Genomic DNA, 18,321 nt, shown 5'->3' on the forward strand with positions numbered 1-18,321 from the left:
GACATCTCCCCCTGATTGCTACAATCATGAGAGTTCGGATAACTTTCTCAATCCGATGCTCTTCACATGTTTCTCGAAGGTGGATTTTGGTAACAACTTAGTGAATAAGTCCGCTACATTATCCTCTGATCGGATTTGATTCACTTCAATATTTAGAAGTGATTGTTGTTGCTGATTATAAAAGAACTTAGGCGATATATGCTTGGTGTTGTCGCCCTTGATGAAACCTAACTTCATTTGCTCAATACAAGTGGCATTATCCTCATAAATGCATGTAGGTTCATCTGTGGTAGGCTTCAAACCACAATTTCCTCGAATATGTCTGATTACAGACCTTAGCCATATACATTCACGTACGGCTTCATGTAGAGCAATAATCTCTGCATGATTTGAGGAAGTAGCAACAAGGGTCTGTTTTGTAGACCTCCAAGATATTACAGTGCTTCCCATGGTAAAAACATAACCTATTTGGGAGCGACCTTTGTGAGGGTCAGAGAGATACACTGGATTAGCAAAACCCATCAAAACATCACCGTCGTTTTGATGGAGAGGAGGAGGGTGACGTCGGCCACCATGGACGGCGGCGTTTTGCCTTATGGGGTCCGATCCCAAACTTCCGTCTTTCCTTTTCTCTCTGTAGGGATAAAACAAGCCCATATCAATCATACCTTTTAAGTATCGAAAGATTTTTTTTACACCAATCCAATGGCAGCCTGTTGGCGCAGAGCTATGTCTAGCTAACAAGTTCACTGAGAATGAGATGTCTAGTCTTGTGTATTGAGCTAAGTACAATAATGCGCCTATTGCACTTAGATATGGCACTTCAGCCTCTAATAAATCCTCTTCCTCATCCTTTGGACGAAACAGATCCTTTTCGGGCTCAAGACTACGGCCAATCATGAGAGTACTCACAGGCTTCACTTTATCTTCATTGAAGCGCCTTAGAATTTTCTGAGTATATGCAGACTGATGGATCAAAATCCCATCATTACGGTGCTCGAGTTCTAATCCGAGATAAAACCATGTTTTCCCAAGATCTTTCATCTCAAATTCGGATTTCAAGTATTTAGCAGTTTCCTTTAACTCATCTAGAGTTCCAATTAGGTTCATGTCATCAACATAAACTGCTACGATTGCAAATCCGGAACTTGTTCTTTTAATGAACACGAATGGGCATATTTCATTATTAATATATCCCACTACTACAAAAACTGCATCACACAACAGTGGAAATCTGTTGTGTGATTTGGGCCATGTCTGTCGTCTATCTCGGTGTTGTGTGATGAGCACACTCACACAACGGTGAAACACCGTTGTGTGAATATCATAGACACAACGCTTCAGTTATAACCGTTGCACTGATTCTGCGGTGGCCAATGCCAGAAATTGGATGCGGCACATTCAATTGTTGTTTCGATGGTGGTCAGACAACAGAAGTAAGTAGGGACCGTTGTTGGTTAACTTCTCACACAACAGAAAAATGACACTCAGACAACAAAAGTAATACCATGTTGTCGTTGGTTAACTTATCATACAACAGAAAAATATGGCAACTGTTATGTGAATACTAATGAGACAACAAAATTTTATAGGGACCGTTGTGTGATTTAACATTGGACAACTGATACCTATATGTTCTGTTGTGTGAGTATTAATGAGACAACGAAATTTTATAGGTATCATTGTGTGATTAACATTGATTTGTTGTGTGATTAACGATATATGCGTATTCATACAACATAATGTAATTGACTGTTTGATTATTTTCGGTTCTTTACCTGAAATATTTTCACAAAAATAATGCACAATATAAGATTTAGGCATTGAAATACTCTAATTCAACCATCTAATGTACCAAAAGATGTAGCATTCATGTATCCATTCATACCATAAAACCAAAATAGAAAGCATTCCAGCTAGCTTGATGGCTACTGCATTCTAGCTAATTACATTGAAAGATAGCAAAAGATGATACAATCAAATCGTCACAAGAGAAAAATATTTGCTGCTAAAGTTCTCTCATACTTGCCACTAAAGATTCATCTCCTACATGGAATCTTAGACCTGAATCCACACCCAACTTGGATGCCAAGGACAGTTGCAGCAGCTGCCTTTGCTGCTGGGTCAGCATCATATTTCTGCATAAAAAAAAAAAATTGGCGGAAGCACAAACAAATAAAGTTAGGTCCAGTTTTTAACTTTTGGCAGATGATCCATTACAATACCAACGTGATCCTGGACACCTGAAAATCTCATTTTTAATGCTTTTGCATCCTCTCCGAGATACACATGCACAAAATTAGTGATTCTCTGTATATATAGCTCACACGATCTTATCAATAGGCTTGATTAATATGTCAGTGATTACATACCAAACTCTAATTATGTTTATATATATGCAGACTCAGCTGCCCACGTCAGTAACTTAGTTACTAATTCAAAATATTCAGATTGAAGGTAGCAATACGACATAATAAAAGAAAACAAATAATTGACAAGGAAATGTGTAACAAATTAGATTGAAGACAGCATGCATGATCTAGCATAGGCAAATTATTACCTCTACAGATTGTGGAAGCAGTTCTTCCAGTGCAGTTACTCTTTCAGCAATTCAAATCATGCAATTTACATTTCAGACCCTACTCATTTATACCATACACTCGAACTAACTTGTATGGAGATTCATCTCTAACCCACGTTGATGTTCAAGAAATTAAAACATATTTTGACTACAAAAGACACATATATGATGATAGTGATCAAGTCACAGTACCACTGCTGCTGGCATGATGTTATGAAAAATTATATCTAGCACCACATAATTAAACATAGCAACTGTAGTGCATAAAAGCAACCATGAATATTCAATGAGCAGATATAGTAATAAGTTCTCAAATTTTAGAAAATATCTTACAAGTTAACATACCTGTATGTGAGTCTTGATAAATACCTTTCCAATCATTGTTGAGATAAAGAATGTCCAAAATGGAATGCCAAATTGTCCACACATTATACCAGCAAGGTCAAATAGAGGGTTGGGTACCTGAAATTATATCTGATAAGAACTAGGAGGATTGAAAATATTGAAGAAAAAGTAATAAAAATATATACTGCAATGCAAAATGGAGTTGGAAAGAGCAAATATTAACAGAAATTTGTAAAATCAGGAGTATGATTAAGCTAACTTTGAAACCAGCTTTTAAAGGGAAAAAAAAGTATATAAAATATATCTCCATAGCCATGTTTTGGGAAATGACATAACACATATTATAAAAGTTTTCCTATAAGAGCAAGAAGAAACCTTACCGAAGCAAGAACTAATATCGTTAAAAAGTTAGCCATAGTTTGATCCGGTTCACGTGATAAGCTACAACTCCACCATCTTCAGTTGAAGAAGAATCCAATTCTTTCATTACTTCCAATTCACTCCCTGCTATACGAGCTGCAAAACTTCATAGGTTAGGATAATGCAGATCGGCAGAAATGTATTGACGTGTTGAAGAGCCAAAATGATAAAAGACTCGCTAAAATATATGTACAACAATTGTAATAACTAGTTACTTGTTCAACCAAGATTAATCAATCCATCCGTAAGTGCAATTTTTTATAATTCTAAATATACTTGAGAAGCAAAGATGAAGATAAGAGTTCAAAAGAAAAAGAAAAAATTGACTGGGTGAAGCTTTTCAACAGGCTGTTCCCGTCTAGAAAGAAACTGTTTGCTACAATAATACATATCTTAATGGCAATACAGTACTTGGTGACCGTAAGTACTTATTTTGTTTGTTTGGTAGTTACCAGCTCTTGATATGAAAAATGGAGGAAGCTCTCCCAGTGCCGATCCTGATCACCTGGTCAGCAACTGACCAGGGATCATTTGCTCAATCACCGTCCGATTGAAATCGAACGGTTCACAGCTAAGTGATGAGAGAGAAGAAGAGAGTTGTGAACCGTCCGATTTCAATCGGACGGTGATTGAGCAAATGATCCCTGGTCAGTTGCTGACCAGGTGATCAGTACTGTCGGATTGCATATTAAAATCAAACGAATGAGAAATCAATTGAATAAGACTGCATGAAATACAATATGAACTGACCGGAGACGGGCGAATCAGGGAGATCCATTGCAAAAAACCTGACATTGTAGTTATATATGAAATAGTATATGTATGCTTCGGAATTAGGATTCAGAGAGAGAGAGAGAGAGAGAGGAAGACGAAGAAGAAGAAGAAGAAGAAGAAGAACGTAAATGAAGATTGTGCAAGAAAAGGTAAAAAGAAAAAGAAATAGAATAATTAAGGTGAGACAATGACTTCCACTTGATACTAGTGTTAGCCCAAATGTATAACAATGTAACAATTTCAACAAACAGGTCAGTAGTCTATTCCAAAACTCAACCACTGACTAGTAGCATTACATGAATCGGCTAATTCTTGCAAACATCTCATTACAAAAGACAATATATTACGGAAAAAAAAAAAAGCAAAGGAATTTATTCCCAAAGTACTCACCTTTTTGATAAAAGGAAGAAGTCTTGAGATAGCAGAATGGATATAATCTCTGAGCTCAGGGTGCCGAGCTTTATGAACAACCAAATTCATATACTTCCTTCTCTCAAAAGCGCCTTCAACCCAAAAACAAAGCAATTTCAAACATTAAACCCCTCATACACATGGACTTTTATGGTTTTCCTTTCTAAGTTCCCCAAATAATGGAAGAAAAACACAAACCCAATACCAAAAATTTTCCCAGAAACCACAAACAAGAACTGGGCTTTGTGATTGAATGAGATTAAAACAAACCTGTAGGATAAATTCCTTTGAGGAAAACGATTGATGTGATTGCCACCTCCAAGAACTCAACCAGAATCCGAGCGGTTTCATCTGTGCAATATTCAATTTGAATTATAAGCACAAAGAAACAAACCCACTAAAACAGAGAACAAATTAGAGAATTACTTGTAATAGCAAGAAGTGCAGAAACTAATCTTAACTGTGTTGTCGACACCGATCTTAAGCCCCATTTTTCAGCCCTAACAGCCTTGGCGATCTCCTCCTTGGCCCAACAACAACATCTCTAAGATGATCTAAGTTCTCTCTAGAGCAAACCTCTCTAAGAGCAACTCCTCTCCCTCTCCTTCTCTTTCTCTTAGCGGTGATCTCACTCCTAGTCCTAGTCTTCTCAGAAGCCGACTTTCAGTGCCACCAAACCCTCTGTCAACGTGCTTCGGTCCTAGTCTCCTCGGGAGCCGACGGTAGTGCCGCGACCACAACGGTTACAGAACCAGCCAAGCAAGGGTAACGCCCTAGCAACCCAGCCAAGCTAAAGTCACGCTTTAGCAAGTTCTCCTCACTTCCCGGTGGTTCTCACTCTGCTCGATCTACAACATCGAGTATCGATTTGGTGATTTTCAAGAAGCTCAGCAAAAGTCCTCGCCACGAGGCACAAAGAATCCCACGACGAGGTTGGTGCTCTCCTCGTCCACAATTGCTTGAAAGAAGTCAGGTCAAGGGACACCCCCGACGACCGCACCCGAACGGTGCTGGCACGCCCGCGCAGAAAAGAGACTGTTGACCAGCTGCAACAAAATTGGAGCCAAACATTTTGGCACGCCCAGTGGGACTACATCAGAGTCTTTTTGTGTTCACCATCATTGGGATGCCAGAGGAAAATCTTTACCAAAAGAAATTCCAGAAGTCATGGCGACGATAGAAGGCTATGTGCCCATTCCCATTCCGGAGAATGCGAGCATAGAGGAGCGACTTGCTATCTTTCAACAGAACACTGCTTCGTATTATGCGAATTTGAAAAATGTCCTGGCAGCGCAGCAGAAGAGGATGGATGAACTTTTCCAATCAGCCCAACAAGAGCCGTGGCAGACTTGGGAGCAGCTGGCCGACGTGACCCAACCAGCCCAAGAAAACCACCAGCAGTCGATGAATGTTGTCGCAACCCAGCACAAACAGACCTCATCGGAGTTCGCGACCTTGCGCAAAGAAGGTTCCAGCTTGGCTACTCAAGCTAATTCGCAGCAAGACAAATTGGAACATCAAGAAGCTGCTCGCGAAGAGGTCATTTATGAGACTAACTTGCCTATAGGTGGCAATCAACCTAAGGGTCTCACTGGTGAGTCACAGCCTTACACAGAGGCTGTGCATGGAGAAGGTCATCAACAAGATTGTTCTTCAGACAAGAAAATTGTCTCTGAACAAATATCTGATGTCTCCACTGATCAAGCCAAATATGTGGCTACTGATCAGATGCATGGGGGGCAAGATATGACCCATGATCATCCCTTTGATCAAGAGAAGTTGGCGACAGTTGGCGACAAAGCCGATCTTGGGACACCGTCATCTTCCAAATTACAATTGGAGATCATGTCTCGTCAACCAACAAAGATACTTGGGGGGCAAGAATACCCCTCTCACGAGCCAAATTCCTCCAAATTCTTCAACGAGAAGTATCTTTGTTCTTTTTCTACAAGCTCTCATAGGAAGGATTTTTACCCTACAAATTTTGATACATCGGAGCTTGGAGTGAAGCATAGATGGCCTCCCCCGTGGCCTTCTGGAGGTTAGCCAAATATAGTGCTGCTAACTTCTTTCTTTGTTTTTAAATTTCCCGTCAATTTTCAGTTTTCATTTTTATTTTCGTCATTTGTGAATCATAACGGAATAGGTGAAGTCTCTTTTGTTAATATTGGCCTAAACTCCTTATTGGTGCCTAGTTCAGGTCCCTTAAGGTTAAGGGCGGCTTTTATTAACACTTGTTGAACTGTCTTCACACTTATGACCTTTCTCATCTTAGTAAGTATAGCCTATGTGAAATGGTGTCTAGAAAGGGGACAACGTTCATGACAGGTTCTTGAATCCAGAAGTGCGTGCAAATGAGCCTAAACCACTATGTGGGAGTAGCTCATGCCAAAATGGATTCTGCCTCTCTTGTTCGCCCTCCCCCACCTGGCCATTTCAGTAAGGTTGCCCAAAGGATTTGAAAGAAAATTTGTGTCTAGACGACTATACTTGGGCCGCATGTCTAAACCTTGATTCACAATGTCTTATTAAAATTTAAAAAAAAAAAAAAAAAAAATACAAAAATACAAAAATACAAAAAGAGTTTCAAATTTGTGCGTCGCGGAGGATGCAAAAAATTGTGTTCTTGCCTAATAGTGGCTGGAACTTGCTAATATACTTAAGAGGCCATTGGTATTGGTCTTGGCACATATACAAGAGGCATTTAATATGCCTAGTATGGTATTAGCAGTGGAGGAGGTCAAATCAATATTTTTGCCAATAATTGTGGCGAAAGCTGGGTTGCGAATTGTTGGCAGCGAAGTGGTTTTAATTACATGGCCTCGCAAAGGATTGGTTCGCGAAGGAAGACTGGCGATTAATATATGTATGCTCACTATGTATAATTAAGAGGGAGAGAGGCTACTGTTCAAGTAATTTTAGTCAAGCCAATACAAGTGGCTTTGGAGCAACAACATTATAAGAGGAGTGCTGATTCAAGACCTCTTTAGTCAAGACGAGGACCTTTGACTTCGAGGTCTGGGGGGCAATGTTTGGACCCAAAATGAACATTTTGGCCTGACAAGGCGTGTCTTGGAGAGATTGAGCCAATGTCAGTGGCTCAAGCTATATATTGTCGACAAGCTCGAAATATATATTTAGAGGCTAAATAAAGCCTACTATGGAAGTATGACAAGTCAACTTTAGCATATTTTCCTATTTCGGCTAGAAAAAACCGAGCTAGACAAGGAAGGAGGGGTGGCAGACTTACCAAATGAAATCGAAATGTGCTGAAACTTTCCAGATCCATTCTAGACAGCCCAAGGATCATTTCTTATGAAGAGTGCAAGAGTTTTTTTTGAGTGGAAGGCCTTCAAACAATCAGCCCAATTTTCTACAGAAGCAAAACTGGAAAACTGGACCTGTAAGAGGTCCAGCAGCATTTTCGGCCCAACCACATGGAATAAAAATCTGAAATTTTACCAGGGTGATCTACACTCATAATGGAACATTTTTTATGAAGAGGTCATAGTGAAATTAGGAATGCTTGTTGGAGAAATAATTGAAGGAATAAAGGGGCAGAAACTGACCTAAAACCAGCTCAATATTCACATGTTCATGTTTCCTACCCACATGAAGAAAGCTAGATGCTTTTCTTCTTTTCCTTGGATATATTTTTCAAGACAATCTCTTTAATAGATCATCATCACTTCCATGTTTCTACACCTTCATGCCTTGCTTTCATTTCATCATTTCTCTATCTTTTCCATATTTTACAAATCACTTTCATATTCCACTTTCATTATTTTTCTTCCACTCATCATTTCACTCTTCTTTTTCTTCCCTATATAAACACTTTCTCTTCTCATTCTAAATCACACATTCACAACACAACAACAACATCTCTAAGATGATCTAAGTTCTCTCTAGAGCAAACCTCTCTAAGAGCAACTCCTCTCCCTCTCTTTCTCTTTCTCTTAGCGGTGATCACACTCCTAGTCCTAGTCTTCTCAGAAGCCGACTTTCAGTGCCACCAAACCCTCTGTCAACGTGCTTCGGTCCTAGTCTCCTCGGGAGCCGACGGTAGTGCCGCGACCACAACGGTTACAGAACCAGCCAAGCAAGGGTAACGCCCTAGCAACCCAGCCAAGCTAAAGTCACGCTTTAGCAAGATCTCAATACTTCCCGGTGATTTCGCTCTGCTCAATCTGCAATATTGAGTATCGACTTGTGAACAAGAAGAAACTTCAACAAAGTCCTCACCACGAGGCACAAAGAATCCCACGACGAGGTTGGTGCTCTCCTCGTCCACAATTGCTTGAAAGAAGTCAGGTCAAGGGACACCCCCGACGACCGCACCCGAACGGTGCTGGCACGCCCGCTCAAGAAAAGAGACTGTTGACCAGCTGCAACAAAACTGGTGTCAAACAGCGGCATATAGCGCAATTCTGGGCCGCGACTGGATCCACAGGAGTTATTGTGTCCCATCCACCCTTCATCAGGAGATGATCATGTGGGACAGAGTCACGGACAAGGCGGAAATTGTTAAAGCAGACCCACGACCTTTTTCGGTGTCCGCCAGCTACGTAGACGCAAGGTATTACCTAGAACCAATCTCTCCTTTACAAGTCGGTGGTATTGATGATAAGGGCAGCCCCACAGGGGTGACGACCTCTGAATTGGCACAATGGGGGCTCGCGGTCGCAAAAGACGACCTCGAAAGGCCTGGATATGCGGTGTCATATCCAAATGTTAATTAATGGATCACGAACTCATGGAGGAAGAGGTAGAGGTCTTCCATTCCTTGTACGAGAGGCTATTCTCATACATGGTGGAAAAAGAGGCCTATGATCGAGTCGCGACCTTAGAAATTGTTAATGAAGAGGTCACGGACCAAGAAGAGGAGGAAGAAGAGATTCAGCTTGCTCCAGCGGCATTAGATGACACACCTCCGAAGGTTAGGGATCCTACTAAAGAGGCCTATATGGAATCAGTCAAGTATTATCAGTCAAGCCAATACAAGTGGCTTTGGAGCAAAAACATTATAAGAGTAGTGTTGATTCAAGACCTCTTCAGTCAAGACGAAGACCTTTGACTTCGAGGTCTGGGGGGCAATGTTTGGACCCAAAATGAACATTTTGGCCTGACAAGGCACGTCTTGGAGAAATTGAGCCAATGTCAGTGGCTCAAGCTATATATTGTCGACAAGTTCGAAATATATATTTAGAGGCTAAATAAAGCCTACTATGGAAGCATGGAAGCATGGAAACATGAAAAGTCAACTTTAGCACATTTTCCTACTTCGGCTAGGAGAAACCGAGCTAAACAAGGAAAGAGGGGCGGCAGACTAACCAAATGAAATCGAAATGAGCTGAAACTTTCCAGATCCATTCTAGACAGCCCAAGGATCATTTCTTATGAAGAGTGCCAGAGATATTTTTGAGTGGAAGGCCTTCAAACAATCAGTCCAATCTTTTGCAGAAGCAAAACTGGAAAACTGGACCTGTAAGAGGTCCAGCAGCGTTTCCGGCCCAACCACTATATGAAAAGCTCTGAAATTTGACCAGGGTGATCTACACTCATAGTGGAACATTTGTTATGAAGAGGTCACAGTCAAAATCGGAATTCTTGTTGGAGAAATAATTGAAGGAATAAAGGGGCAGAAACTGACCTAAAACCAGCTCAATATTCACATGTTCATGTTTCCTACCCACATGAAGAAAGCTAGATGCTTTTCTTCTTTTTCCTTGGATATATTTTTCTTCTACAATCTCTTTAATAGATCATCACCACTTCCATGTTGCTGCACCTTCATGCTTTGCTTTCATTCCATCTTTTCTCTATCTTTTCCATATTTTACAAGTGAACTTAGATCTACTTTCATTATTTTTCTTCCACTCATCATTTCACTCTTCTTTTTCTTCCCTATATAAACACCTTCTCTTCTCATTCTAAGACACACATTCACAACACAACAACATCTCTAAGATGATCTAAGTTCTCTCTAGAGCAAACCTCTCTAAGAGCAACTCCTCTCCTTTTCTTTCTCTTAGCGATGATCACACTCTAAGTCCTAGTCTCCTCAGGAGCCGACTATTAGTGCCACCAAACCCTCTGTCAACGTACTTCGGTCCTAGTCTCCTCGGGAGCCGACGGTAGTGCCGCGACCACAACGGTTACGGAACCAGCCAAGCAAGGGTAACGCCCTAGCAACCCAGCCAAGCTAAAGTCACGCTTTAGCAAGTTCTCCTCACTTCCCGGTGGTTCTCGCTCTGCTCGATCTACAACATCGAGTATCGATTTGGTGACACAAGAAGATAAGCAAAAGTCCTCATTACGAGGCACAAAGACCCCAGCGACGAGGTTGGTGCTCTCCTCGTCTACAATCACTTGAAAGAAGTCAGGTCAAGGGACACCCCCGACGACCGCACCCGAACGGTGCTGGCACGCCCGCGCAGAAAAGAGACTGTTGACCAGCTGCAGCAAAATTGGAGCCAAACAGGAGGATTGCAAGACTTATCTGAGCTCTATTCTTTCAACTAGAGTACAGTCTATATATCATGAAGCGAATGGTGTTGCACATAGATTGGCGCACCTCGCTAGTCTATCGTATTTAGATGAGTATTGGCTAGAGGAGGCTCCTGTTATTATTCAGGACGCACTCTATGAGGATTCTTGTACTACTACTCGAGGTGAAGGTTATATGTCCCCCTCGTTGTACAATGATTCTCCTATTATTAATAATATTCGGGCGTGGGGCTGAGCCTCCTAGTTAGGCTGGGTTCCAAATCCTTTAAAAAAAATAAAAAATAAAAACTTGACGTCCTTCTCTTAAAAAAAAAAAAAAAAAAAAAGCTATTGTCCTGATTCTTTGAGTAATTTTCTATTGTGAGTGGTTTTACTCTATTTTTTTTTTTTTCAAAGTATGTTGATTAAAACTACAGTTAACAGTTGAAGATGAGAATACGTTGTTGGAATTTGGAAATGAGACTCAACTTTTAACACGGTTGGAATCAACCAAAATTGAACTGAATCAGTATGATTTCAATTTTTGAAAATTAAAATTTTTTATCAATTGAACTAGCAGAGACACCAAACCGAGTGTCATTATGGTGGGAGAATATGTGTGAAAAACCAAGTATGAACTCAAAGTCTAGCACCTGTTAATTGAGCATCTGATGGACAGATTCATCATTTGGTTTGATAACATTGACAGATTTCAGGACCAAACAACCACATGCGTCGGGTTAATCTGAGGACCCGACCCGCCCCAATTTAACAGCCTCAGTCATCAATCACACAGCCAAGAGCAAAGTGAGACCTTTGGCTCTGGAACTGAACCATTTCCTTGTATCTGAGAAGAACTTCCAGATTAATAGGAAGGAACTTGCTTGCAATTTAAGGTACTACACGGTCTTTGATGTGTATTGCTGTTTACAATGATGCATAGTTTACTCAACAAGGATTCAAATGTAAAACTTGCTAAAACTTATGAACAGCATCACATAAGCTAGAAATCTAAGCTTCAATGAAAGAAAATGAAACCCTAACATGAGGTAGACGACGAAGCACAGAGAGAAATAGAAGCAACTTGGAATTGAAAACTTGATGGTTTTTACAGAATGATTCTCCACACCTAAAAGAAAATACAGAGTAACTATTTATACTAAGTTGGTAAGCAAAATCAACAAACTAATTAAACTGATTAACATTGCTAATTAAGCTAGATTCTTCTGGACGGTCAACAGGATTATGCCACGTGTAAAACATGGTGTGGTCAGGATTCTCTCCTTATGCAATTGATCAATGTGACGCTGAGTCATGCTCAATGTGTGAAGTGGAGTGAGTACCAACTGTGAGGCAGAATCACTTGTGAAGGCTTGACTGGTTTGACTGAGAACCTTGACTTGAGATGACTTTGTATTGCTTCCAGTAAGCTTTGCATCATTAGTCACAGCAACATTACTAGTTAGGCTAGCACCATAAATCCATAATCATTCTCCTTAACTTTACTCTTGACCACATCACTAGCATCATTACCAACAGTAACATTAGCATTAATAGCATCAGCTTGAGCTTGAGAATTTGTCTTCACCTTAACATCCCCCCTCAAACTAGTGCATGGGTTACCATGCACTAGGTTGCAGCATAGATATATAGCACCAACTGTAGAATGAGGGTGATCTTCAACAGTATTTGACAAGGTTGTACCAATATGAACAGATGCATTTTTAGTGCAGGCAACCAATGCAGTGTTCCCATTTTGACTATTGATTCTGTACCTGCACATTTTTGTAGTATGGCCAGATTTCTTGCAAATTTGACATTCAACATTAGAGCTAGAGGCTTCACCTTGTTGCTTTGGGTTTCTCTGATAGCATTTATAAGCACCGTGTCCAGGCTTCTCACAGATTTGACAAATCAATGGACCTCCATAAACTTGATTTGTATTAAATTTAGTCTTTGAATTGTTGACTGAGTTCCTTGAGTTGTTGCTGCTGGGAAGTTGAGGAAAATTGTTCTGAATAGTATCATCTAAGTAACTCCCATAATTGCCTTCATTTGAGTTGAGGTTGCCACTGAAAATTCCTATACTTTGAGACTGCACCAAATTGTGTTGTGATATGGGTCCCTGAGAAATGCTTCCAAGATTATTTGGTGTCATACCATTGTGTGAGGTTGCACCAAATTGATGTGTGAAAGAGCCATATGGTAGAACACCAGTAGAGTACTGTGAGTATGCTACATTCCCATTATTATATTTGGCCATAAGATCACTTGTGTAAGAGGGAGCACCATTGACAGCTTGTTGAGGCGTGTTAGAGACATACCCAACAATGGATGGAGTACCATGCATGATGTAAGGTGCCTGACCCATATTAAAATAACTATTCACCATTGGGGTTCCTTGAAAAGCAGGTTGTAATTCAGAATGTCTACTATTATTCAACACTATAGCACCTTGATAATTAGGTTGGAAAATAGTACCACCAGAAGTAGGTGAGACAGGGGCACCCAAAGAACCCATTGATGTAGCCTGATTAGAGAGATCGATAAATCCAGTAGATACAGGTGACTGAACATAGCCCACATGATTTAAAGTAACAACATTGGGAGCATAATAAGCATTGATGTGGGTAGTACTAGCTGATAAACCATAGGATGCAGGGTTGGTAGATGAACAATTCCACCGAGTGTTTGGACTGATAAATGCATTTCCATTGGGATAACCATTCTGAGCAATCATGAATGCCAGAGAAGACAATGGTAGTCCTCTATGCTCAAGCTCAATCTCACTTTCAGCAGACAACAATAAGGATCTAACTTCTTCCAAATCAATATTGTTTTTGCTTCTTATAATCTGCCTAGTATGGCCATATTCACTAGGAAGTCCAGAAAGAATAAGGATTTTAATATCTTCATCTGACATACAAACTCCTACTACTGCTAACTGATCTCGAATTGATTTGAAGCGCAACAAATACTTTTCTATAGAATCAGATCCCTTTTGAATGCTTTGTAAGTTGGACTTCAATTGCATAATATGAAAATCAGAATTTGGTGCATATCTTTGCCTAAGAGTAGTCCATAGCTCCATTGAAGTTTGGCATCCAATAACTAGAGTAAGTGCATCAGTAGAAAGTGAAGTTGTGATCAAAGAAATCACATAACTATCTTGCTCCAACCAACTTTCACAAGCATCAGTATTATCATGAGAGAGAGTACCATCATCAGCAATGTGAAATTGAGAGGGGCAAGGATAAGAACCATCAACGAATTTGAGTAAGCCATGGCCACGAAGATAATGTTGCATCAAAAACAACCAAATGTGATAATTGGTTTCATCGAGTCGAACGGAAATAACAGTACATGCCTGATTTGATGAGCACGCCATTGTTGAGACAGGTTGAAACTTGATGATGAACAGATTTCTGGAACTTGAAGATGAACAACTATGAATCTTGCGACTTTTGTATGATTCAAAATACTCAAATCTTCGAACGAAACTTCGAAGAAGAGGAACTGAGAAATTGAGAATGAACAGCTACAGATCTACTTGAAATCGTGGTTGATGATTTTGCTTCGTAATTGTACAGGAATTTGGTATTTGATTTGGTAATTGTACAAATCTGAATCAATCTAGGGTTTTGAAGAGTGAATTTGCAGCGAAAGAAGAGTGATCGAGCACCGATCAGGCCGCCATGGGCTTTGATACCATGCTAAAACTTATGAACAGCATCACATAAGCTAGAAATCTAAGCTTCAATGAAAGAAAATGAAACCCTAACATGAGGTAGACGACGAAGCACAGAGAGAAATAGAAGCAACTTGGAATTGAAAACTTGATGGTTTTTACAGAATGATTCTCCACACCTAAAAGAAAATACAGAGTAACTATTTATACTAAGTTGGTAAGCAAAATCAACAAACTAATTAAACTGATTAACATTGCTAATTAAGCTAGATTTTTCTGGACGGTCAACAGGATTATGCCACGTGTAAAACATGGTGTGGTCAGGATTCTCTCCTTATGCAATTGATCAATGTGACGCTGAGTCATGCTCAATGTGTGAAGTGGAGTGAGTACCAACTGTGAGGCAGAATCACTTGTGAAGGCTTGACTGGTTTGACTGAGAACCTTGACTTGAGATGACTTTGTATTGCTTCCAGTAAGCTTTGCATCATTAGTCACAGCAACATTACTAGTTAGGCTAGCACCATAAATCCATAATCATTCTCCTTAACTTTACTCTTGACCACATCACTAGCATCATTACCAACAGTAACATTAGCATTAATAGCATCAGCTTGAGCTTGAGAATTTGTCTTCACCTTAACAAAACTTTTAGTGTGCATCAACTGCTGTGATCTCATATGTTAAACAGCTCTTGTTTGATCACATTTTTTTCAAGATACAAATCAGAAGTGATTACATGTCATGCAGCAAAGCTACCAAACGGATCCGGCTTCTATAAATTTGCATTGTCTAAAGTTATGTAAATTTCATAGAATCACAATCTTTCATCTAATCTAACGGATAAAAATGTGGCCATGTCAACTTTTAGGTTTTTTTTCCTCCCAACCATCTTTAACTCTACTGTCAACGTTAACTCCATCTCCCCAGAAAAATGTTAACAAACATGGATGAACTGTGAAATCTAGATTTCATGAAATTTCTTACAAATTGGATCAATTGCTCTACAGAATTGTAATCTCTGATTTTTTGAACAATTTTCCTCTCTTTCAGTCCCCCTACAATATCAAATAGGTGTTCAGATTTGAATACTATAGAAAAAATTATTTAGTTTTGTTTCTGCTCGAAGAAAGAATTTGATTTGGCAATCATATATCCATTCAATCACAAAGAGATTTTGACTTTGGACCCATTCCTCTACTCATTGATGTTTATCCGTTTTCATATATAAGAGATGAGGGTTTCTAATTGGCCTCGTGATAATTAATTATTAGACATCGATTTGCTTTTATCCAACTTATTTATGAATGTTCAATCATCTTTTGCTCTGATGATTCTATACTGATATATGCCAAACTTCGAATGAAAGATGAGAATTCATTTGTAGTGGAAATTAGTACCCAGAGCCCATAAAATTGAAGGAGTCTCAGATTCATCTTCAAGTAACAGAGTGTAAACTTATTAAAAAGGCAATTGTAACATTCTAAATAATTTCATTCTCGTATCAATGGAAGATCTCCATTGAAGAACAGAACTAAGAGGCTAAGAGTCGAGATAAACAGCTTAAATTAACGTCAGTTAGTAGAAAAGATAATAAAAATCCTTAGGGATCTATATTAGTTGACATGACCACATTTTTGTCCGTTAGATTAGATGAAAGATTGTGATTTTATGAAATTTACGTAACTTTAGACAATGTAAATTTAGAGGAGCCGGATCCACCAAACGGTATAGTATTTGAAGAAAGAAAAAAATTGTTCATAAGTGATTTTGGACTCAGTATTGATTTTTGAAATACATAATTTAATAATCTTTAGATTTAACCATATTGTCCTGTGAATTATTCATTTCAAATCGGTATAAGTATGCACATACTTGTGGTGTTGCATGTCTACCTAAAACTGAAGCTGAAAGGTAAGTTTAGTTTTTGCAGAAATGAAAGCAATAATTAATGTGTTTGATTATCTAATTGAAGTCATTTTTATTGAGTCAAGAACTAAACGGACAAGGTTCAATGAAAAACTCGAAATCAATTGAGGTAGAATCTAAATTATAGAAATATTTAGTGTTATACACCTTGGTTGTAAGAACTGTGTTCATTAATTAGGCGTGTACCAAATGGGACAGAAAGATCAGTATTTGATCCTGAATAGATTTCACTTGTTAAATTAGCTAGATTCATTTCAACATTTTATAGGTCATATTCAATTCATAAGATTAATTGGACTCACAGACTCCAATTGTGACAGAGTAAAAACTTCAATTCAAAGACTTCAATGCTTTACTTTTGTCGGCAATATCTTTGATCCAATCTCTACCTTCGGTGCCCAAAGCCAATCTGGAACTAAAAGTCATCACCATTGCAGTTGGTTAATATATAATTGCAGCCACCGTTCTCAAGAGTATGGAAGTTCTAGCTTGATTGAGGTCTGAATTAGATGAGTTTTATGGTATGATTTTTGGGTGGCTGGCTAATTTCGGATTAAATTCTTGTATGAAATCTGGAAATATCAAGACATTCTTATTGCTTGTGTGTATATAAAATCTTTCGAGATGTACCTGATCTTTCGAGAATTGAAGTGTTAAAATGAAACATTAACTAAGTATTGATATTTACATCAGGTAGTGTTATGGCTAGCTTGATGGTAGAATGGTTTCATAGGTTAAGAAACCGGTCATCTTCTCGATGGTAAGGACTAAAGATGCTGTAGGACCATAAGCACCAATAATTTCCTCAAGCCTTAATTTTTGATGGGGGCCAGGGACCTGCAAGTGGACAAATTATAGGTTGGTTGGTCAGTGACCAATAATTTCATCGATCAAATTAATTTGTCGGGATTTGCGTCTGTGGAAGTTTCAGAAAACGAGAGCAAATAACCAATTCAATTGTTATATTAGGTTCGTTTCAACATTTCATTTTTGCCCATTCAATTCATAAGATTAATTGAATTTCAACTGTAACAGAGTAAAGGCTTCAATTCAAAGAGTTTGATGCTTTATTTTTGTCGACAATATATTTGATCCAATCACCTTTGGTGTCTAAAGCCATCACATGATCTGGAACTAAAAGTCATCACATTTACATTCACTCTGTTCTCCAACCTGAACTCTGTTCACTTTGTAATCCACGGCTTGATTGATGGGCCGTGATTGAAGCTTGAATGAAACGAGAATTTACGGTGTTATTTTTCGGGTGGCGGGGTGGCTAATTTAGGATTGAATTTTTGTATGAGACCTGGAAATATCAAGACATTCTTATTGCTTGTGTGTATATAAAATCTTTCGAGATATACCTGATTACAGAATTGAAGTGCTAAAATCAAACGTTAACAAGGTATCGATATTACGTTAGTATGGTTAAGAAACCTATGAAACCAGTCCTCCTCTCAAAGACTAAAACCAAGTTCGATGTCTACAGGTGAAGATGCTGCAGGGCCATAAACACCAATAATTGCCTCAAGCTTTACCTTTTGATGGGGGCCAGGCAGCTGCAAGCCTGCAAGTGGACAAATTATAGGTTGGTCGGTTCAGTGACCAATAAATTCATCGGTCAGATTCGTAGGGATCTCTTTGCCAAAAAAAAAAAAAAATCGTAGGGATCTGCATCTGTGGGAAG

At 39.1% G+C, this 18,321-nt stretch overlaps 1 protein-coding gene and 1 long non-coding RNA gene across 2 annotated transcripts; both read right to left on the minus strand.

The window, feature by feature from the left end:
* Positions 1–1,847: 1,847 nt before the first annotated feature.
* Positions 1,848–3,844, minus strand: LOC133719757 (uncharacterized). The gene is made up of 4 exons (XR_009851451.1): positions 3,799–3,844; positions 3,307–3,442; positions 2,927–3,043; positions 1,848–2,138 (listed from the first exon to the last, which is right to left on the minus strand). It is a non-coding gene; the product is annotated as an uncharacterized LOC133719757 (long non-coding RNA).
* Positions 3,845–4,110: 266 nt separating this feature from the next.
* Positions 4,111–5,022, minus strand: LOC133722919 (DNA polymerase zeta processivity subunit-like). Its single transcript, XM_062149771.1, has 4 exons — positions 4,983–5,022; positions 4,802–4,882; positions 4,511–4,623; positions 4,111–4,134 (listed from the first exon to the last, which is right to left on the minus strand). Exons 1-4 carry the CDS (start codon positions 5,020–5,022, stop codon positions 4,111–4,113), a joined length of 258 nt encoding a protein of 85 aa, XP_062005755.1.
* Between the last annotated feature and the right edge of the window lie 13,299 nt (positions 5,023–18,321).

Source organism: Rosa rugosa, chromosome 7, assembly GCF_958449725.1.
Source record: "Rosa rugosa chromosome 7, drRosRugo1.1, whole genome shotgun sequence".
In the NCBI taxonomy this organism is placed as follows: Eukaryota; Viridiplantae; Streptophyta; class Magnoliopsida; order Rosales; family Rosaceae; genus Rosa; species Rosa rugosa.

Excerpts from the sequence above, each read along its gene's own strand:
- LOC133722919 (XM_062149771.1), bottom strand. The coding sequence starts at position 5,022 with ATGGGGCTTAAGATCGGTGTCGACAACACAGTTAAGATTA. Across the intron at positions 4,883-4,982 it reads CGACAACACAGTTAAGATTA|ATGAAACCGCTCGGATTCTG; the intron begins GTTTCTGCACTT and ends AATATTGCACAG. Across the intron at positions 4,135-4,510 it reads TTCTTCCTTTTATCAAAAAG|GTTTTTTGCAATGGATCTCC; the intron begins GTGAGTACTTTG and ends CTACAATGTCAG.